The sequence below is a fragment of the Artemia sp. Qi Xiang Cuo genome, chromosome 2, assembly GCF_049724085.1.
Source record: "Artemia sp. Qi Xiang Cuo chromosome 2, ASM4972408v1, whole genome shotgun sequence".
Classification (NCBI taxonomy): Eukaryota; Metazoa; Arthropoda; class Branchiopoda; order Anostraca; family Artemiidae; genus Artemia; species Artemia sp. Qi Xiang Cuo.
The window spans coordinates 92,845,852-92,869,953 of record NC_142795.1 but is presented as its reverse complement, the minus strand read 5'-3'; the positions used below and the strand labels follow the sequence as shown (position 1 = coordinate 92,869,953).

General features: G+C 35.8%; 2 protein-coding genes across 2 annotated transcripts in view; one reads left to right on the top strand and one right to left on the bottom strand.

Moving 5' to 3' along the window:
- LOC148955816 (JNK-interacting protein 1-like) overlaps window positions 1-13,656 on the top strand; it is a 47,066-nt gene extending 33,410 nt beyond the window's left edge. Inside the window, exon 5 of the mRNA XM_089107916.1 lies at window positions 11,066-13,656. Within this exon, the coding sequence (XP_088964042.1) occupies window positions 11,066-11,156 (91 nt within the window). The 3' untranslated portion in view covers window positions 11,157-13,656. The remainder of the gene's footprint in view (window positions 1-11,065) is intronic.
- Window positions 13,657-18,017: 4,361 nt separating this feature from the next.
- The window catches only part of LOC148955815 (vesicle transport protein SFT2A), a 29,313-nt gene continuing 23,228 nt past the window's right edge, over window positions 18,018-24,102 (bottom strand). Inside the window, exons 3-4 of the mRNA XM_089108359.1 lie at window positions 22,780-22,897; window positions 18,018-18,241 (exon numbers count right to left, since the gene is read on the bottom strand). Of these exons, the coding sequence (XP_088964485.1) occupies window positions 18,113-18,241; window positions 22,780-22,897 (247 nt within the window). The 3' untranslated portion in view covers window positions 18,018-18,112. The remainder of the gene's footprint in view (window positions 18,242-22,779; window positions 22,898-24,102) is intronic.

Genomic DNA, 24,102 nt, shown 5'->3' with positions numbered 1-24,102 from the left:
AAGTTTTGGCGTGTGTGTGTGTGAGTTTTTTTTGTGTTCATGTGTAAGTTTTTGTGTATGTGTGTGTGTAAGTTTTGGTGTGTGTGTAAGTTTTGGTGTGTGTGTGTGTGAGTGTTGGTGTGTGTGTGTGTGTGTAAGTTTTGTGAGTGTGTGTGTGTGTGTGTAAGTTTTTGTGTGCTTATTATTTTTTGTGTGCATGTTAGTTTTAGTGTGCATTTGTAAGTTTTTTTTTGTGTGTGTGTGTATTAGTTTGTGTGTGTGTGTGTATGTAAGTTTTGGCGTGTGTGTGTAAGTTTTCGTGTGTGTGTGTGTGTGTGTAAGTTTTCGTGTGCATGTGTAAGTTTTTTTGTGTGTAAGTTTTGGAGTGTGTGTGTAAGTTTTCGTGTGTTTATGTGTAAGTTTTGTGAGTGTGTGTGTGTGTAAGTTTTTGTGCGTGTGTGTGTGAGTTTTTTGTGTTCATGTGTAGTTTTTTGTGTGTGTGTGTGTGTGTGTAAGTATTTGTGTGTTTTTCAGTTTTGGCGTGTGTTTGTGAGTTTTCGTGCGTTTGTGTGTGTAAGGTTAGTTTGTGTGTGTGTGTGTGTGTGTTATTTTTTGTGTTATTGTTAGTTTTTTTGTAAATGTAAGTTTTAGTGTGAATGTGTAAGTTTTTGTATGCTTCCCAAATCATAATTTTCTGAAAGGACACGCCTATGAAAGGCTATGAAATCTAGCTTAGAAAAGTCAAAAATAGCAAATTAACCATCCCAAATCATAGGTTTCAGTCAACACACACCTACGAATGGCTATGAAATCCTGCTCAGAAAAGTCAAAAAATATCAACCCACACACCCCCAAATCATAGGTTTCAGACATCACACACCTACGAAAGACTAAGAAATCTGGTTATGAAAAGTCAGAAATAGCAAATTACATATCCCAAATCATAGGTTTCAGACAACACTCACCTATGAACGGCTAAGAAACCTAGCTCAGAAAAGTCAAAAATAGCAAACTAGTCATCCCAAACTATATGTTTCAGACAACAAACACCTATGAAAGGCTAAGAAATCCAGCTCAGAAAAGTCAAAAGTAGCAATCCACCCACCTCAAATCATAGGTTTCAGACACTACACACCTATGACAGACTAAGAAATCCAACTCAGAAAAGCCTGAAATAGCAACCCACACATCCCAAATCATAGGTTTCAGACACCACACACCTACGAAAGACTAAGAAATCCGGTTATGAAAAGTCGAAAATAGCAAACTACACATCCCAAACTATTGGTTTAAGACAACATTCACCTACGAAATACTAGAAAACCTTAGCTCAGAAAAGCCTGAAATAGCAAACTACACATCCCAAATCGTAATGTTCTGACAACACATACCTATGAAAGGCTAAGAAACCTAGCTCAGAAAAGTCGAAAATAGCCAACTACTCATCCCAAACTCGAAGTTTCAGACACTACACACCTATGAAAGACTAAGAAATCCAACTCAGGAAAGCCCGAAATAGTAATTTACATATCCCAAATCATAAGTTTCAGACAGCATTCACCTACGAAATACTAAGAAACCTTAGCTCAGAAAAGTCTTAAATAGTCAACTACTCATCCCAAACTCGAAGTTTCAGACAACAAACACCTATGAGTGACTAAGAATCCTAGCTCTGAAAAGTCCAAAAAGCAAACTACACCTCCCAAATCATAATTTTCTGAAAGGACACACATATGATAGGCTAAGAAATCTAGCTCAGAAAAGTCAAAAATAGCAAATTAACCATCCCGAATCATAGGTTTCAGTCAACACACACCTACGAATGGCTAAGAAATCCAGCTCAGAAAAGTAAAAAAATAGCAACCCACACACTCCAAATCATTGGTTTCAGACACCACACACCTACGAAAGATTAAGAAATCCGGTTATGAAAAGTCGGAAATAGCAAATTACATATCCCAAATCATAGGTTTCAGACAACACTCACCTATGAACGGCTAAGAAACCTAGCTCAGAAAAGTCAAAAATAGCAAACTATTCATCACAAACTATAGGTTTCAGTCAACAAACACCAAAGAAAGTCTAATAAATCTATATACGAAAAGTCAAAAATAAAAAATTAAACATCCCAAAACATAGGTTTCAGTCAACACAAACCTATGAATGGCTAAGAAATCCAGCTAAGAAAAGTCAAAATTAGCAATCTATAAATCCCAAATCATCGGTTTCAGTCAACATACACCAACGAAAGACTAAGAAACCTAGCTCAGAAAAGTCAAAAATAGCAAACTATTCATCCCAGACTATTGGGTTCAGACTTCATTCACCTACGAAATACTAGAAAACCTTAGCTCAGAAAAGCCTGAAATAGCAAACTATACATCCCAAATCATAATTTTCTGACAACGCATACCTATGAAAGGCTAAGAAATCCAGCTCAGAAAAGTCGAAAATAGCAAACTACACATCCCAAATCATAGGTTTCAGACACCACTCACCTATGAAAGACTAAGAAATCCAACTCAGAAAAGTCAAAAATAACAAACTACATATCCCAAATCATAAGTTTCACTCAACACACATCAACGAAAGGCTAAGAAACCTATCTCATAAATGCCTGAAATAGCAAACTACTCATCCCAAACTATTGGTTTCAGACAACATTCACCTAGGAAATACTATGAAACCTTAGCTCAGAAAGGCCTGAAGTAGCAAACTACACATCCCAAATCATAGGTTTCAGACAACACACATCAACGAAAGACGGGTGCTCGGGGAGAGCCTTTGAGGGTCTGTGGGTCCCTTGTGGGTCGGTGGTCCTTTGGGAGCTGGGGGGACCTTTGGGGACGGGGGGATGGGCTTTGGGGTCCGGATATGGATTTGGGGGGTGTGGGTGGGCGTTTGGGGTGCCGGGAGGGCCTTTGGGTGCCTGGGGGACATTTGGGGCCCGGTGGAGGGCCTTGGGGGCACTGGGAGGGCTTTTGGGGGTCTGGGGGGCACTTGAGGACCGATTGGTCCTTTGGGAGCCTGGTGGACCTTTGGGGGGCGGGGGAGGGCCTTTGGGGGTCCGGGGGGCCAGTTGGGAGCTTGGGGACATTTGGGGACCGGGGGAGGGCCTTTGGGACCCGGCTGGTCATTTGGGAACGCGATGGGCCTTTGGGGGGCCCGGGGATGGCCTTTGGGGGTCTGGGTGGGCCTTTGGGGCACTGGGAGGGCCTTTGGGCCCTGGGCGGGCCTTTGGGGGCCTGGGGGACATTTGGGGACGGGTGGAGGGCCTTTGGGACCCCGTTGGTCCTTTGGAGCTCGATGGGCCGTTGGGGGGGCCCGGGGATGGTCTGTGGGGGTCTGGGTGGGCCGGTGGGGCACAGGGTGGGCCGTTGGGAGCCTGGGGGGCCTTTGGGGCACAGGGAGGGCCTTTGGGACCCCGTTGGTCCTTTGGGAGCCCAGGGGACCTTTGAGGACCAGGGGAGGGCCTTTGGGGCAGTTGGGGACCGGTGGAGGGCCTTTGGGACCCCGTTGGTCCTTTGGGAGCTCGATGGGCCTTTGGGGGGCCCGGGATGGCCTTTGGGGGTCTGGGTGGGCCTTTGGGGGTGCCGGTGGCCCTTTGGGAGCTTGGGGGGCCTTTGGGGCCCAGGGCGGGCCTTGGGGGCCGGGGGGGCCATGTGGGGCCCGGGGGAGGGCCTTGGGGAGCTTGGGGGGCCTTTGAGGACCGGGGGCTTCCTTCGGGGTTGGGGTAGGAGGATTGGAACCCTTTGGGGTTGGGTTAGAGGACCTCACAACACTGTTCAAATGAAACTTGTGTATTATAACGACCACACTCAAAACCTCTTCCAAAATCTCTTCAAAATCTTCTTTTAAAATGTCTCTATCTGTTTCGCCGAAATAGTTCCATAACCTGTCTAAAACGGTTTCGCCCAAATAATCACTAAACGTAAATTCAGCGTGTTCCTTTGTTATTGGCATCTCTGTGCTAATGCATTTCAAATTAATGTGAAACCTTCTCGCGCGCTAAAACAATTCATCGCTAAGATGTTTCTTGCCTAATTGTTTCCATGGCCTGTGGTTATTAATATCCTTTGGAGTTCGACCAAAAGAGTTGTTCCCGAGGCAAAGAAATTAATGACTTGGATCTATTCCTGGAGAAATGTTTCTAGGCGGAAATTTTTAAAGTCTGACAGATGATGTCATTGATTGATTGATCTGTCAAGAAAGGGAAAATTAATTTGTTGTTTCTAAGGGGAATTATTGATTCATGATAGGTGAATTGAGGTCGACAGCACAGGTGTTCCAAATTCCGGGAAACTCATAACATTGCCTAGAGCAATAACAACAAATACTATTTCTGGACACCATGACATCCAAGGAAAATTCGTTTGAAAATAAAAAATGTACTTACATTGCAAATTGAAGTTGTCAAGGCTTCAAGTTCATCAAATTTATCCATTGTTGTTTACACAGCGTCAAAATACTTTCTGATAATTGAATCACATTGCGTGTCCGTTATATACGAAATCTCAAGGGTGAATTGTTATGTAACGGGGAAAATCATATGTAACAAGCCCTCTGATTGGCTGAGAAGGGGGATGTATCCGACTCGCTGATTGGCTGAGAAGGAAACACGTGATCTAACTGTTCCCGGGAAAGTCATAACATTTGGGCGAGAGCAACAACAACAAATACTATTTCTGGACACCATGACATTCGCCTCGTGCATGTACATGACCAAAACAACAACAAATACTATTTCTGGATCATAACATTCGCTGAGAGAGTGCACTAACAACAACAACAAATACTATTTCTGGACACCATGACATTCGCCTCGAGCATGTACATGACCAAAACAACAACAAATACTATTTCTGGACACCATGACATTCGCTGAGAGCATGTACATGACCAAAACAACAACAAATACTATTTCTGGACACCAAGACATTCGCGATCGATTACGCAATCAAGTTCTCGGAAATTCACTTCCCCTTCGAGTCCCAGATCAATAACATTGTTCCCGTTAGAATTCACTGCGCATGTGCAACCTTCGCCCCGGAGCTATTACACATAGAAACATAAAATAAATCGATCTTGGAAAAAGAGGTCATTGACCCCATTAACCACGTGTTCTCCCTAGGGAGGCTATGCCCATATATGGGGTGCAAAAAAAGTTGTAGGTGGCAGCAGGGGTGAGCAATGGGAGTAGCACCTCCTCCTCTACTATTAAATTGTTTCTGTATTCAGCAAAAATGTTATATTCCCATATCTACCAGCATGTTGCTCCTTACTTTTAGGTCAAAAAGCTTCTTTTTAATGAAGCTGAGAGACAAACATTTTTTTAAAGGCAATGGAAGAAATATGTCAGTTAAAGTTAAAGTACATAAAAATGAAAAAAGTGGTTAATTAAACAAAAATACACAAAACAATAGCCTACTTACAAAAACTAAGATATAAACTCCCAGCAATCCGTTCTGCTGAGCAATGCCAAATTGTTTGACGGATATTTTTTAACAATATCGACAGTTTGGAACTTGGTTATCAAACACCAAAATATTTAATGCCTTTAGACTCAACTGTTTATAAAAACGGGGCAAAACACATTTTTTCAATGTTTTTCCCTATTCTGCTCTTTTCCCGTTGGTTTCCTTATAATTAATTTACAGTCCCAAATTTCTAGGGGGGGCCATGGCCCCCCGGCCCCCCCCCTTGCTGGCGCCCATGGCAATCATCATAAAACACTTAAATGAAACACAAAATTAACTTAATAATAGTATTTAATACTTGGAAAAACGGTCATTGAAAAAAAAAAAAAATTGGAAAAAAACACTCAAATGAAACGTTGCTCCTTACTTTTAGTTGAAAAAACTTGCTTTTTATTTAATTTCTGATAGTTTTTTAAATAATGCTGGGAAATCCGGCGCCCCCTTCATTGAAATGTATCTTCCCCCAAGGAAACATCCTCCATGGAACGATCCTCCAATGTAACCCCTTTTTCGATCCTCCCCCTTTTTCGAAAATAAGGCAAATTTTTCAGGCTCGTAACTTTTGATGGATAAGACGAAACTTGATGAAACTTAAATATTTGAAATCAGCATAAAGATCCGATTCTTTTGATGATATACATTGGTATCAAAATTACGTTTATTAGAGTTTCGGTTACTATTGAGCCGGGTCGCTCCTTACTTACAGTTCATTACCACGAACTGTTTGATCGCTGACCAAAGTTTATGTTATTTGTGCCTTTCATTTATGTTATTTTACTGTGTTCATGGCCGTATATTTGGCTTTGAAATACACTTATTTGTCTATCTATCTAATATGCAGAATAATTGTACCAAACCCATTTTGCATGCAGACCCGTTATACTCCCCCCCCCCTAATGTGCAAATCTAGAGCCCAAATTTATTTCTAAAGTAACGAAGAAACTAACGAAATTAACCGATGTTCTCGAATTTTACACAGCGTAAACTTGAGTGAGCGGCGCATAATACACAAGTACCAAAATTCCTTCCCGCTACGTAAATTAAAAAACAAAACTCAAAATAAAATTCTCAAATATGCAAAGCCTTATTTTCTACAAGGGGGAGAGTATTGTCCGGGGCGGTATTTTCCGCAGAGGATATTTTCCGGAGGGTTATTTTCCGCGGGGGGGGGGGGGTATTTTCCGGGAGCTATTTTTCGGGGGGGGGGGGTATTTTTCACGGGGGGTTATTTTCTGAGGGGGGTGGGGGTAATTTACGCGGGGGTATTTTCCGGGGGGTAATCCCCGGGGGGGGGGTAAACGCCGGCCACCCATGAAGATAATGTAGATTATTGGGGAGAACAGTTTTGGCCATTTAATATTAAGACATAAAATGTGTATAAACTATTTCTTCCAAGCAATTGGAATTTTAAGTTGTTAGGTTTGAACGAAATGAATAGTGAATATTACATTATGAACTGGAAAAAAAAGATATGGTTTTCATTTTATAACTGAAAATTATAAGAGGGATCTCGTCCTCTTGATACAATTTTTCTCTTGGAGAGTTGGATCAACAATTTTTGTTTATGACTTTTTTTTCCTTTGACACTTTTTGAATACTTGTTAAATTCTTAAAATGAATTTGGCCCCTCACAATTAATATCGTTAAATCTCCCCTCAAGAACAATGGAATATCCATGAAAAAAACGTACATGCTGCTTAGTTTATTCACAGATGTAGCATCAGCGAGGTTTCCGACATTAAAATAGTATCTTAAATATTGTAACTCAAAAGATTTTAACGGTGCTGAGAAACAATAGCGTGGAATTCTGAAGCTCTGGGAATTTGACTCAGACTTGAAAAATACTTTATTTTAGTAACAGTAAGCATTTTTTTAAATAAATGATATTTGTCGTCGGAGAATTCCATTGTCAAGAAAAACTAGGCACGCTGTCAACACATCTTACATCCCTTGTATTTCACCCCCCCCCCCCACCCTAGGATTTATGCAATTTCATGGTATCGTTTTATCATCTTGTCATTAGAAATTATATTTCCATCGTCACCTGAGGTTAACTTAGAAGAGTTCGATAATTCAAAACGTTACAATACGTTACGGTTACACTTGAAACATATTACAGGTAAGCAAAAATATTGAAAATACGTTTTAGATTTTTGGATCGTTATTGACGGAGAGTCTTGTACAAGGAAGGTTTTTATCTTGCCTCCAAGAAAAGATAAAATGTATTTTCATATCAAAAGCTGAAAACAAACCAATTATTTCCATGTTTTAGGAAAAGCGATAAAACACATTTAGGAGAGAGCAGGAACTTTCTAATTTTTTTGAGACCTTAATAGGATATAGGACCGCAAATGAGATGGATCGATCGCATTTAATTTAACAGTTTTATTTACAAATACAACTTTGATAAACTATCTTATAACATCAGCTGATCTACGGTTCTGCATGATTCTGAGCAATTTTTTAATATGAAAATAATTTAAATGTATCAAGTACATCATTATTTAATTAGAAAAAATTAGAGATTCTAATTATATTGATACAAAACAAAATATCGATTTGAACTAATAAAATGAGTGCATTAAAATGGCTTAAAAAAACCTTTGACAGGAAGACTTATGGCAAAACAACTTTTGACAAAGAAAAACAATTTGAACCAATCAAACGGGTGGATTAAAATTGGTTACAAAAAGACTTTTGACAAAAAGAAGAGCGATTTGAACCAATCAAACGAGGTGAATTACAATGGGTTATAAAACGCACTTGAAAAAAGGATGTTGGCAAAAAAACTTTTGACAAAAAGCAGTGATTCGTACCAATCAAACGAGCATATTAGGATGGGTCACAAAAAGTCTTTTGGCAAGAATACTTTTGACCAAAAGGAGAGCGATGTGAAACAATGAAACGAATGTATTGGAATAAGCAACAAAAAGCCTTTTTCACAAAACTGTAAAATAATACATTTTGGATTAATGATACCGAGTTGACTGAGATTATCCTCCATAGATTTCCAAAACTGAAAGTGGCAAATCTATTATTCTGTAATTTTATTTTTTGCCCTTAGAAGCAAGGTGCTTTCCATCCTTAACCGATCATTGCTAAAAAAAAGTACTGAATTACTTCATGGCTTTGATAATCGTTTCAATCGTCATATCCATTTTCTTTAAAGAAAAGCCAATATTAATAACTTAACTGGAATTCACGTCTGAAAAATAAGTAGGTTTTCCGTTTTTATAACTTATTTTTACGCTTCACATTCTCAAGCTAAGTAAATCCTATCGACTTTCTAATCCACTTTCTCCTATTCTTAATTTCCCGAGATCACTTGAGTTGAGAAATACAACTTTTATTATTATCAAAATTATTTTGCTGCATCCTGTGTATCTAACAAAAATAATTCCTTGACAAACAACTGCACCCTAATAGGGGAAAGTTCAGATACACAGTCCTTCTGCTTTCCTGCAATATTTAGTTTGAAAATCAAACGTGCTTTGGATTGTGGCACAAAAATTGATTTATTTGAAGGCAAGACTAAAGAGAAAAGGAGAGAAGCTTTATATGATTCCATGGTAAAAACTGTGCTTTAACTTCATTGGTTTCTATCTTTAACGCGTTACCGTTAGGTAATTATTCCTTATTTCTGCAGGGACAAACAGCCGCACTTTTTTAAAACTTAATTGGTTATAAAACATCCTATATGAAACTTTAAGCTAGTCAAAGAAAAGATAAAATCAAACTGATTGGCCCTTTGTGCGAATATAAAAGTCAGTAAATAGAATAACAATAATTCGACATAGTCACTGTTTAAATTGAAAGCTTTATCATAGTCCAGAGGCGAAACTACAGCAAAATCTGGGAGAGAGGGGGGGGGGTAAGACAAGGGCACCAATAATTGAGCAAATTGGCAAGTTTATTCAAAATAAATAGTGAAAAACAGAAAAAACACGGAATGAGGGCGCTAGAAAAAATCTTCGAGGGGCCCGGGATCCCCCGACCCCTGGATCCACCAGTGCCACAACCTGCACGACTATATTAATGTCTTCGTAAAACTTTGACATCTATGGTTTTTTTTTTTTGCACGGAGTTAGGAGGGATGGGACAATCTATGCTTGTTTTATAAGCATATTTTCGTATATCAAGATTTTTATGAGATTTTTTTTCTAAAAAAATCTCATAAAAAATAAAATGTGCAAATATTAACCAGTTTTAACTACAACTAGAATCTTCCCAATTTCAAGGGTTTATCAAACCAACGTTAGCCCTCTTACCTCAAAGTTACTCAAAAAGGCTAAAAATTATTAATTGAGATCCCGCTGTCGGTCCAGGAGCTTACCTTAAAAATTTCAGCATGATCAGGCTCCAAACGCTTCGTGCCTTTTTTTACTGCTCATTGTCGCTCATACTTACTCGCCAGAGCTCTTAAGTAATTTCACCCTATGGAGCAGTGATTCTCAAACTGTGGTACGCCTATCCCTTGGGGGTACGCCAAAATTTTTGGGGGTACTCAACCAGCCAACAAAAAATAAAACAACCCTTTAACTCTAGTACTGGCAACTTTAATTATATTTTAGCTATAGTTTACTTAGTATCGGTAACTGAAAAAGGGTACCTAAAATATTTTGTGGGCAAAAAGGGGTACAGTGTCTAAATAAATTTGAGAACCACTGCTATAGAGGATGCTTTGATGAGGAGTAGAATTCCTTGAAAATGTCCCTTTTAAACTGAGAGCGCAATATCGAGACAAAATACAGGTTTTATTTATGTCAACGCGTGTAGAAATAATGCAAGCCTTTCACATGGGTTATAAAAAGTACTGAAAACCTTCCAAAAAATTTTTTACAATATAGGTTAATCTGCCAGAATGCCACAGAATGCATAATTTTTCAATATTTGAAAATGGATATTGATTAGTTGAGATGTAAATCCTGCCAGAACAACCCAAAGAAAGAACTCAAGCATTCAAAAAGACATAAAAATTATATGAAAGATATATCACTTTCTTAAAGAGTATTCAACAATAAAAACTAACTTTTCAAAGAAAAGAAAAAAGCGGCATTAAACCTCGAGACGAACAGAAACTATCCTTTATATGAAGGGTGCTGCCATCCCCTCAATCCCCCACTCTTTACCAGGATTATAATGGTTAGTCATTTGATCAGATCCCTAGGGTTTCATTAAATAAAAAAAACTCCATCGCTAATACAAAAGAGAGACTTCTTAACAAAGAACTGCAATTTCATGATTATGATTTATATTTTATAGGCACAAAGATGAGTATCTAACAATAGTGGGTACTGGTGCTAGTGTTGACAAAAAACACCAGTGCCATTCAGCGTTTCTTTGCCTTTTTTATTGTATTAATGACCTGAAATTAGTATAATTAGTAGAGTTGGCAAAACTAGTGTAGTAGCAAGTGTCTGGTCTCACTTACCGAACAAAAAAACAATTAAGAAGCTTGAAAAAATCCCAAGAAACATCAAATGTTAGATGGTGTTAGTGGTCTTCGCTGCGATTCCTAGATGGCATTTTACTGTCTTGAATAACAAATACTCTATTGGTCTTCTTGGTCGTATGGTCCACGCCTTCCTATAATTTTTTTCTTTTTCCAGGAGAGCATTTCAAAGATTTTATCAGAAATACATAGAGACAGCATATCCAGTAGAGGAGTTTTTTATGGAAGATGAAATGACTACAACTTGATATAGTCGGCTAATTGATGAGTGTCAACTGTTTTATGATTGGATCCGAGCAGTGTCTTTCATACTTCTCATTGCACTTATGGCTTATGCAATTGACTAAGAACGCTCATTCCAAGAATAGGTACTTGTATGATTTACGCCCTACCTCATATTCTTCTAATATGTTTCTCTGACACTCAATCCTAATGAAATATACCAAAGTAGGATTAAAACATAATACTTTAGAAACACATTTGGGCTATATTTGCACAATAGGTGGGGGGGGGTAAAGTATATCAAGTTTGCATGCCTAATGTGTTAGGTACAATTATTCTGCATGTTAAGTAATAAGAATTGTTTTCTAATTTCATACTGTTCACATACTTTACCACCCCCCCCCCCTAATGTGCAAATATATGGCGCAAATTAGATATTTCCCATCTATTCTGTCACTTTTCTTTGTCTTGTCTCACGCTAAGCTGAAAGAAACTAACGAAATAAACCGGTTCTATAATGCGTCGTGAATGAACAACTTAAGCGGTAGGGCGTATATCATACAAGTACCCAAGAATATTATTATGTTCGTTGTCTTTCACTTTTGTTTATTGTTTTCTTAGTTAGCTGGAAAGTCAGTATTTATATGTATATAAGATGTCAATCAAGCATAATACGGAATTACGAAGTACGGAGTCATAAAACGAAGTCTACGAACCCGAATTAGAACTAGTGTGACACTCCTGCTACGTTTAGTTTACTTTTTCATTTGATTAATACTTATTCTTTATTTAGTTACTGTTTAACTAATTTTATTTAAATAGTAGATATTTTCAATTATATTAATTACCTAAATAATGCTTTAGTTTGCTTATTGTTAAGTTTTTAGTTAATAATAGTGAAACGTTTCGTTTCTTTATAATTTTTTTTGTTGGATAGCAAACGGTGCATTTAAAGAAATTCAGCATCAAGTAAAGTGGGATTAATCCCTCTCCATTGAACCAGTAGAGTGGGATGAATAGCAATATTATATCAGTATTTATTTTTTTTGTACGCTACATTTCTAAAGATTAATATTTGTTATGCATGCAGTCATTTTTATTAACTCGAAACGGCTAAACCATTGGTGAATTATAAACAAATAAGAGGGCTTGCATTTCTTCCATCGGAAATGTTGCCTCTAATAATGACTACAGGCCTTTAGCCCCTAGGTTCTCATGCTTATAGAACTTGAATACCTGCTTGGTTTTTCTTAGCCCCCATTGTTGGTGGCTAATATGGTGGCCTAGCCACCATAATCATGAACATGTTTGGGTTTTACTCTGCCAAATTTAAATTATTTCAAAATTCAAACATCTCTCTCAAGTTTCAAATTAATATTCAAATGGTCCATCTGTATTTTATTTATCAATATCCCAACTGTCAAGGCGATTGAAATCCGTACGTTAAGGGGATTCGATACTTTAAAATCATTTTCACCGTCTCAAAAGACAAAGGGCCCTTTGCCTATTTCTCAAAGGGGACTAGCCACTATCAAGAGCTATTGAGAATCTATGGATATTTAGCTTAAAAGACAAAGGAATTTTACGTCCCTGTGTTGGCAAGGTTTTTAATTAAAGCTCGTAGCACCACAGGGAACTCTCAAAGCTACCAAATTGCTCAAATTATATTTCCTTTTGGCTGATTTTTAGCATTTTCCTAGCAGGTATGCTAGAACATTTTTAGGGGCTGTACTTTCCTGAACTTTAAATTAAAATTCGACTCTGTTTAATCGGAAAAAGAGAAACAAAGTCCACACATTCTAATGATATTGGTTTCGTCAAAACTAAATATTTCTATCTCCGGCACAAAACGGGAGAGGTTAAATGATTTTCCTTAGAATTTCGGGAGAGTAAATGTCGGCTTTTAGTTTTCTGTCACTTATTCCGATCAATTATCCATGCCCTACAAGTTATGGCAAGATGGCCCAACTAATTCCAAATAGCTTAGCAAAACAAACGAAACAATTTTACAATGGATGAGATAGGGTGATCCTTTAAGGTATCGAATCCCCTTAAATAAGTAATTGACATTGACATTTTAAATTTGGTTACGTATTTCTCGTATTCTACGGCTTGTATTTCTTCCATTAGAAATGTTGTTCTAATAATGACTGAGCACTTAGTTCTCATGCTTATAGAGCTTGTAGGTTTAATCAATTTTTCTTAGTCACCATTGAACATCTTTAGGGTTCTTTTCCACCAACTTTAACTTTCTATATGGTTTAAGAGTCAAAACATCTCTCTAAAGTTCCAGATTAACATCCAGGTAGCACATCTGTATTTAATTCATTAACGGTCAAGCTAATTAGAATCATTAGGTTAAACAAGTAATTGTTTAAAATAATATAGTAATAGTTTAATTTTTGTTCCACGTGCCATTGTAAGGTAATGTGCAATATATTTCTTTTGTACAGTGTAAGAAAAGACAATTGTTTGTACCTAAATAGATCTCGTTGTAGCAACTGTATATCGCAAATAAAAATATTCCAAAAGCGTTGACCAAATGATGATGACAGTCAATAGCAGTCTCAGGCTGTTATAAGCGCTCTTTGAGCAGGTTTTCGTAGACAATTCCTCTTCATTGTGAATGAAATACTGAAATCCGATCAGTTCCAAAGCCAAAACGGCCAACACCACCTTTTTTTTGCTCAATTTTGTTTAAAAAAGCGCTTGGTCGAATTACCATTCATTGTAATGTAATTCCTAATATTTCTGATGATTTCCCAAAATTATTTTTTCTTTAATAGTTTATAAGTTTATATTTCAAATCTTTTAGTTCGATTTAGTAGTTATACCACGTGTGAAAATTTGTCCCATAGGGAGGTCAAGAAGGTTTTTCGGAGGGGAAGTAGTTAGGAAAAGGGAAGCTCAAAAATTTACTTTCAACTATGTAGGTTATAAGCTTTCCGCCCAGTGACCAGGCAAGTAAAGAAGAACCGCATTTTTCTATTAAGGTTACTGCAGTGAGTAGGGAGAAGGGAGCAAGGAGTAGGGAGAAGATCAATTGCAATTACTTATACTAGTTGACTTGGCACGTAATATTATTTTCCTTGAGTGTCTCAAGTGTTTTGATAAGCAGGAGACCCTCGGAAGACAGAAAGAGAGAGAGAGAAAGAGAGAGAGAGAAAGAGAGAGAGAGAGAGAGAGAGAGGGGGGGGGGCGAGAGAAAGAGAGAGAGGGGTATATTTGAAGGTAGGCAATTATAAGCATTCTTAAATTTGAATCAAGCTTTACATGAGAGTTGCTTAGATGGTTCAACAGCGTAGTGATAGTCACGTTTGCTTAAAAGACAGTGGGTCAAAACAAATACCCAACAAAACAAAATTTTGGATTTTGTACACATTTTGCTTTTGCGGTAGAAAATTGGAAGAGAAGGTGAAGAGGAAGGCAGAAGCTGCAATGGGATACAAGGTGGATACAAATCGTTCGCCACCAAAAATAGAATTGGAGTACGTAGAAAAATATGTTTGAGCAGCTCTATGCAGCATTTACTCCCTTTTCATCCTCCCAGGAACACCTCCTGTGTGTTGAACTGAGGAGGACCAAAAGCTGCACTTCAAGAATACCGTTCAACTTAATTTATCCACCAGGGGTTGATTTTTAGGTTATGTCACTAAAGATAGACTCATATCAAGTGAAATTCGAGATATGAGGACGGTATATATTTCGATTAATGATTACAAAAATCAAAATACAAGGCACTTAAATAATGTCAGCACAACACACGGTGTTTACAATGAAATTTTAAATAACACATTCATACAAGAATAAGCATACTGTAAATGGATTTTTTCTGACATTTTTCAAAATACAAGTAGCCCCACCTTATGAATAAGAAGTAGAAATAAATAATAATAAAATAATAAAATATCATATTAATAGTGACATAACAATAATAATGATAATAATAATAATAACAAAAATATAAGCTCGGTCAGTAGATGAAGGTAACCTCTTACAAGAAAAGTCAGTATGTCCTTTTTCTTATATAATAATAAAAAAAAGAATTTTCTTAAATAGAAAACCTTTTTTACATAAACAGAAATTTTTATAGTTCTATTACCTTGAATGTTCCCCATCCTACAGCTGAATCTATGCCACTTAATTCTTTTATCATTGCACGTCGAGGGAGAAAAAGTCTAGGGTGATGATAAATTGAAATAGAATATAACCCGCAAATAGTTAGTGTCAATTCTATATGCCACAAATTTACTATATATGTCTACATTATTATAATAATCAAAACACTGCATCAGAGATACCCACTTGGGAAATATTCTTACCCCTGAACGATCAGATCTCTGTACCCTATGTGCACTGGTATTTGTGGGTTATTCTACTAGAAAGACATTGGAGATACATAACTGTCCAAAACGGCAACGAAAAACTTCGTAATTAAACAAATATTACTGATTCACATATCATTAAAACCACGTCTAAAGCTGTAGGCTAAGGGTATAAAAATAGGGTTCAGCAAAAAATATAAAAAGTAATGACTATACACAAGATGTAACTAGCATTTGCAAAAAAAAAAAAAAAAAAAAAAAAAAAAAAAAAAAAATCTACTGGAATGTCTTTAATTTTCATATTTATGTTTCTTGTTTTTTTTTTCTTTCATTACATTCTTTTCCAAAAAGAATATTCCTAGAGTACAACCTAAGCTTTAAGAAAAAGTTGATCAAAATTCGGTATCTTCAAGCATTACACAAGAATTTTCAAATGTTGTTTGCTTTTATTGTTTGTTTTTAGTTAAACAATGGTATTGTTAAACAAAGAATATTTCCACCAATGGCATTTGTTTTTGGCAAACATAAATATAGCAGAATGACAGATATCGGACACGTCAACAAATAATGTAAGTGTCCCAGTGTACCAATTTAGGCAAAAGCTACTTACACTGCACTACAGCCAAAACAGAATGAATTTCTACAGGATCTTTGGAAAGATGCAAAGGGTTCACTAACAAAAACTATGTGCGAACCCCTGAACATTTTGGTATTTGCAATATGCAATGTTAGATACTCCTAAACATTTTACCTGTGAAACGATTACCCTACATATTTTACGATTAGCCGACAATTTAACAATTTTTTTTTTCAAAAAGCAGTTTTAAATTGATTAAATGGTAAACAAGTTTAAACAACAAGTTTAAAAGGCTTTCGCCTCTATACTGCAATAATATTATTTATATATATTATATAAATAATATTATATATTATAAATATAATATATAGTAATATTATAATATAATGTATAATATTATAAATTATAAATAACAATATAATAATATTATAATATAATACAATAATAATAATATTTATTATATAAATTTTTTTTTAGTAAATTTTAATTTTAAATATTAATTTGTTTCTTTTAAATGAAAGCCATTTCTTGAAAATATTGGTATTCTTTACACAGAGCAGTTATGGGAAAGAGCGAGTGAATAGTGGGTTGGGCAAAACAGCTTTGAACTGGATTCAATGAAAGAAAACTGTATGCCAGCGTGCCTGTAAGGGAACAGAACGCTGTGAAGGTTTTTATTATAGATTACATGAATGAGGATCTTATAGTAGGTCAAGTATAGATAGAATATAGATAAAGTATAAAGTAACAATAAAGTATAGATAAAATATAGATAAAGTGTAGAACAAATGAGATACGTGGTGCAGTACATTAAATACTTAATTAGAACAATAGCTAACATGTTAGATTAAATGAAATATGACTTGTTGAAAAAAGAAAATCAAAATAATGTAAACTAAACAAAATGGCGCAAAAAGATTTGAGGCATGGACTCATCCCATTCAGATTGGAGGAGAGGGGCGTGCAATTTTCCGTCGACGAAACTTGTCACGTCAATTTTAGAATTTTTGCGGCCTAACATTGAAACATTTAGTAACACAATAGTTATATAATAAACTTTTATGTGATATCATGTCGTTAGTCTGGTAATCAGAATGTGATGTAAAAGTAAATTTTGATAACAAAAAATGTCATTTTCTAGTCACACTTTTCCTTTGAAGTTTATCTTCCCTGTGAAACGATTAACCGACAATTTTACAATTTAACGTTTTTTTTTCAAAAAGCACTTAAATTGTTTAGATTGTAAAAAAAAAGTTTAAACAACCACATATTCAATTTGTGTTTTAAAATTAGATTTATTTTTTTTAATAATTTATAAACGTAATAACATATAATAAATATAATAATTTATCATGATAACTAATAAATAACTTATTAATAATATATAATTAATTTATACTTAATAGTTAATTTTTGCATTTGTTTTCTAAACAAAAAATATGTTTAAATTGTATAAAAAAAAAAATTACGATTAGCCTACAACTGTATAAGAAATTTATCTGGAACAGTTACTGACAAGAAACTTACAAAAATACTTAACACAACATTGACATAACAAGACTGACACAAGGCTTCTACCATTGGATTGATTAGTTCAGTATTCATTGACCAAGCTAAAATTGTGATATCACTTTTTCTTGGAACATATCCTAAGCTTGCTGAAGCAACAAGAAATTCTCTCACTTTTATATGTTTCTGACTTGATTTCACTGTATTTTTAAATATAAACAAACAAGAAAAACCAATTTTTAAAATATTATTCGTGATTTTAAAAATATTTTAAATATAAAATTTTTTTAAATATTATGCATTCAACAGATAAAGCATTAGATGGATGAGCATTTAAATGATAGCAAAACTGTCGTCTTATTTTGAAATATTAAAATCGTGCTGCTGAATATATATATATATATATATATATATATATATATATATATATATATATATATATATATATATATATATATATATATATATATAATTGTACAGGGAAGAGAAACCTTAAGAGTAATAGTCACAACAAAAATAAACTGGGTCGTCCTTGTGGTCCCAACTCAAAGTTACATTCATAAAATGGCACTTAGGCAAGGCAGGTATTGACAGTTTTCTTCACCAAGTCCCTCGCATAGGGGATGTACGACAGGGAATACCAGGTCATCGCTAGGAATTGGAATATACAGAAGATGAAAGCCAATCCCTTTTTTCTCCACTAGAAAAAAATCGACCTTTAAAATATTATTTCTAGCATAAAAAAAAAGAAAAAGAAATAAAATCGTTGCTCCTTATGCTCCTCCTCACTATTGAGGGCTTTGGAAGGAGGGTAAGTAGGGCAATGTACGTTCAATGACACTCCGATCACTCCTGATCTACATTTCTCACCTGACACTCACTCTGTAGTTGTTATACCTACAGGTTGTATTTGGCATTTTTTTAACTTCTGTTTTCGAAGGGAATATAAGGAAGGGCATGGGAGAGTGTAAGCTCAATCACACTTTAGTTGTCCTGATCGTCCAGGAAATTAATTCGTCTGCTGCTGATGCCATCCTTGAGAACAGCTTATCAAATGGTTTTTAATAATTATCTAATTATGTGAAATGTTTAAAAATTTTAAACATTTCACTTCACAAAAACTTCACAAAAACATTTCACAAAAACTTTAAAAAAAGCATCGAAAATTGTTTATATGCATTTTTGTAACGTTTTACAAGTCACAAAAAATTTCAGGAGATGGGTTCAAACCCTATACTCCCCCCACCGGATGTGGCTTTGCATAGAGAAGCTTAATTGTATTATTTTCAATGTGAGGGGTGGGGGTCAGTTAATAATCATTTTGACAAATTTAAAAGCAATTACGTGAAAATGTCAGTTACTACTTTTACAAATGTGGGTCCGTTCTCAATTTCATATTCTTATCGGTTATTCTTATTTTTAAAAAAAGGGGGAAACAACCCCTAAAAGTCATAGAACTCTATTGAAAATCACACCATCAGATTCAGCGTATCAGAGAACCCTGGAATAGAAGTTTCAAGCTCCTATCTTCAAAAATGTGGAATTTTGTATTTTTTGCCAGAAGAAAGATCACGGATGCGTGTTTTTTTTCCCCCAGGGGTGATCTTATCGATCCAGTATTTCTAAAATAACGTGAGAGGGCTTATCCGAGCGGAAATTAAAAGTTCTAGTGCCATTTTTAAGTGACCGAAAAAGTTGGAGGGCAACTTGGCCCCCTCCCAAGCTAATTTTTTTTCTCGAAGTCACCCAATCAGAATAATTTTGAGATAGCCATTTTATTCAGTATAATCGAAAATCTAATAAATATGTCTTTGAGGATGACTTAATCCCCCCGAGTTCCCGGGGGAAGGGCTGCAAGTTATAAACTTTTCCCATTGTTTACACATAGCATTGGTTATTGGGGATTATACCGGCGTTTTCCGGAGTAATTTTTTCTAGTGGCGGATCGAGGTCGGTGCAGGGGTTCTGGGGGAGAATCTTTCCACGGAGGATTTTTCCCCGAGGGAAGGGACATTCCTATGAAGGGAGTGTCAGATTTCGCATCATTATTTAAAAAACGATCAGAAATTAAATAAAAAAACAAGTTTTTTTTAACTGAAAATTAGAAACAACATTAAAACTTAAAATGAATAGAAGTTGTTTCGTATATGAGGGGGTTCGCCCCCTAGTCAATATTTCACTCTTTAAGCCGCAGTTTTTTAGTACTATAAAAAGAGCTATCTAATCTAATTGACCGACTTTGTGACTTAAGGGTTTGGGATTCCAACAGAATTTGAACTTCAGCGTAAAGAGCGAGGTATTAACTAGAGAGTGAAATTCCTAATATACGTAATAAAAACATACGAATATAGAAATTCACTACGTAAGTTAATTCGTAAGTTACGTCAGAACGAAATTTCGAGAAAGCCAATTAGCCAAAAACAGGAAAATTAATATGCGAATTTCGTTTTAATTATTCATGTACGGTGAGCCAAAATCAAAACATGCGTTAATTCAAAAACGTTCAAAATTAAATAAAAAACAAGTTTTTTTAACTGAAAGTAAGGAGCGACATTAAAACTTAAAACGAACAGAAATTATTCCGTATATGAAAGGGGCTGTCCCCTCCTCAACGCCTCGCTCTTTACGCTAAAGTTTGACTCTGTCTCACAACTTTAAAACAATTTTAAAACAATAAAAAACTTTAGCGTAAAGAGCGATGCGTTGAGAAGACTACTAAAATTAATCAATTAGTAGTTTAATTATTTTTCTCATAGTGAATTGCTGTAGATCCAATTCTTATTAGTTTCCCATTCACTGTTTTTTTTTCTCTTCATTAATCCCGCCTCCACTTCTCTCAGTGACAACTGTAAAACAAATTTAATTTTAAACCTTAGATGTCCCCAACACTTTATTTTTAATAGCAGCCGAACAGGACATACCTCAAACCAACATATACTCTAAAAAAAAATCTATAAAAAATGCCTTCTGCCGTAATAAAAGGCGTCCTCCAATCTCATGAAGCTTTTCTTACGTCCACTGTACGTAGCCACACCAGAAGGAAAAACTCATTAGTTTCTGATCCTCTTTTGTTTATGCCGCGTGTGCCCTGGGTAACACCACAGAAGCACTAACCGTATCAACCGAATTTTCACCTTTTTTTTCTTTGTTTTAAACCATTGTGCTACCAAAGTTAGGCTAGATAGTGCAGTATGCTGTTCTGTGTCTATTTTTCAATTGTTTTAATTGTTATCGATTTATATAGATTATAGACTAATACATATGATATCAATTATAGACTTTAGATAGATGTTTTTTATTATATGCAACGTGAAGAAAAACCCAGTGGAAAAATCTACAGACCAAGGACGCCGACGAATAGTTCGCAACTTTACTTTGGACGAACCCCATCGCAAATGTCGAAAGACAGATGAAATATACTACTACTACTATCAACTCACCGCAGCACCAAGCAGCCTGAGGCCAACACAACTACGCACGCTCCTCCTCTATCCCAATCTTTTCAAAGCCTCCCTCTTTACACCCTCACAGGAAGTTTTCATTTCCTTAAAACATTCTTTGTGACATCCTCCCACCCCAACCGCCTACGATCTGCTTTTCATTTAGCCCTAGGTTGGCCGAAAACAATTTTCGGCAATCTGTCATCCTTCATCCCCAGAACGTCCCCTAGCCATCTCAACCTTTCCTTTATTATAGCCCTAGAGAGCGGTATTAAACCACATTTTTCGTACAGCCTACTGTTTGAAATACGGTCAGTCAGCCGGGTACCCAGAACAATCCGTAAGGAATTTCTCTAGAAAATATTCATCCGCTTTTCGGAGCGTCCTTGCTTCAGAGCCATATTTGACCACTGTCATCACTGTTGCTTCTAATATTCTAATCTTGGTTTGCAGACTTATCTTCCTATTCTTCCAAACTTTTTTAACTGTAAAAAAAAAAAAAAAAAAAAAAAAAAAAAAAAAAAAAAAAAAAACCTGAGCATTAGCTTTTCTACTTTCAACATCTTCACTGCTCCCACTGGCTTTACTAATAGTACTACCAAGGTAAGTTAAGCTGTCCACCTGATCAGTCTTTTCTTTACCCAACCTCACCTTTCATCTTCACTTATTACTAGCCTTAGCGACTTTCATCTAGGATACTTAAATCATCAGCACAATCGAATTCTAAGAGAGTTTTTCCTCCCCATTTAATCTCGTATTCTTCTATTGCCTTTCCTGTGCTCCATCAGACAAAGTCCATCAACATGATCCATGTAAATGAGGATAAAACACAACCCTTCTTAACTCCTGATTTAATCCGAAACCAGCTGCTCACCTCATTTCCTACCTTAACCGCAGCAGTGTTATTCTCGTACATAGCACTAATCAAATTATTGTTTTTTTCTGGTATACCATGAAAGGATAAGGGCATAGGAAACGATTTTGTTGAGATTTTTGTGTTTGAGTTGGAATCATCGTCCTAGGTAAGCCCTGCGTCACGCATTTCAGTCAGACCTTTGTATTTGTAATACCTACAACATGAGTACAAACACATTCCGACACGTCCTGGCAAAAATAGACCCATTGTGTCTCTCCAACATACAATACCCACCAAGATCCAGCTCCAACAACTTCGATGGCTTGGTCGTGTCCAACAGATGAGTCAGTCCTGTCTCTTAAAAAATCTCTTTGAAGACTTAATTCATGGTTCTCACCCTCTTGGTCGTCCCCCATTGAGGTGGAAATACAGCTTCGTGCCTTACTATCTCTCGGACCTCCACCATCTAGCAGAAGACCACAAAACACACAGAAGAGACATCCACGCCATTACGAGGAAAGAGGCAACAAGACGATCTTAAAGGAGGGGCTGGAGTTAAGTCAAGAAAGCCAAGTGTGTCTCTAGAGGCTCAGGAGAATCAAATTGCTGTTGGAGCAACCAAAAATGGGCAGTATAATTGAAATTATCAACATTATTGGTTTTCATGCTACAGACCCTCCTGAGTCATTAAAGGTAATATAGGGTTGCAATCTAAACATTCAATGTATAGGAGAAAAACAACTCCTAAAAAAGCTGCATAGAGAGAAGCTCCACAAGGGATAGGAAGTATAGATACAAAATCATCAGAAATTTGGCTGACGAATCTTTTGGGTAGTTTACCAAAATGCTTGGACCCTTGGGTGCAGATTTTTTTTTTTTTTTTTTTTTTTTTTTTTTTTTTTTTTTTTAGTTCAAGAAGAGGTTAAAATATGAAGTACTTACCAAGAAAGCAGAAAGCAGGGTCAAAACGAGACAGGAAATCATGATAATAGTGGCTGCCAATCTTGTGGGAGCAAACATTTTCTTACATTGGTTCACAGGACCCATCAGGAAAAGAGTGCTAAAATCATAAAAAAAAATACATTCCTTGTGTTGGCCATCCAAATTCATAAAACATATTCACGAACTTTGACTTAACTATAACAATTAGCATATTATATTGCTGTCAGCCACACTGTGCTGAATAACAAAATCTGAAAAACTTCACAGTCTTACTGAATAGTTTTTAGAACTTGTTACTTATGCAAAGCAGAATTTATGTATGGTTCACTTAAACTATAGACAGAGTTATTAGCTTTTGGGCCAAGATTTGGCTCCATTTTTAAAGTAACTGCAGCCACTAATATAATATAACATCAAAGCAGCCAAAATCCCTTAATTTGATTCTAGCCAGCCATATCTTCGAAAACCCTCCAAAGGAACAAAATTTTCTCCCTAACCAGCTCCAATGCTAGAATCAATCCCGACCTATGCAAATTTCTCGATATGCTGATCAATTCACAAAAAAAATAAAATCAGCATAAAACATAAAATATAATATAAATAAAAAAATCAAAAATAAAATCAGTTGGCAACAGCCGAGATTGTATTATCACTTTTTAACATCAGGAGAGGGGCATCATTTTTTTTTCAAAAACAAAATTATTCAGGATAACACATACGAGATTAAAATGCATACTAAATAAATGCGGTGTGCAAAAAGCATGCTGCAGTTAATGAGCAACCATAGATTTGAGAGAAAAAAATCCGTTGGAAATTTCTAAGTGGTCATTGAGCATATATTGCCTACGTATTGGAAAAACCCCTTTCACTAATTGTAGTTATTCTCATCATACATAGGCCTAAAATGCTTTCAATTAATATACCCTGTTTAATTGTTTTCTTATTTCAAACTATATGTAAACTCAAACTCAACTAACCATCAATTCTCATATCACCCTTTTTTATGTTGGATGATGACCTACATAGGGGCAAATGAATGCATGAATTGCTCTATTGACTTTCAAGACAAAACCTCAAAAGCAGAGCAAAATGAAAAATATAGAAATTTTTAAATATAGAAAAATTAATATGGAAAAACAACAAATATTTTTTAGATAATAGAAAAAATATATATAAATAGAAAAGAATAAATGAAGAAAAAATAAATATACAAAACAATACAGAAAAAAATCTAGAAAATTTTCATACAAAATGAAAAATATGAAGAAAGTAATACAACTAAGTAGAAAAAAAAATTGTCAACAGTGAACTGCATGCTGTATT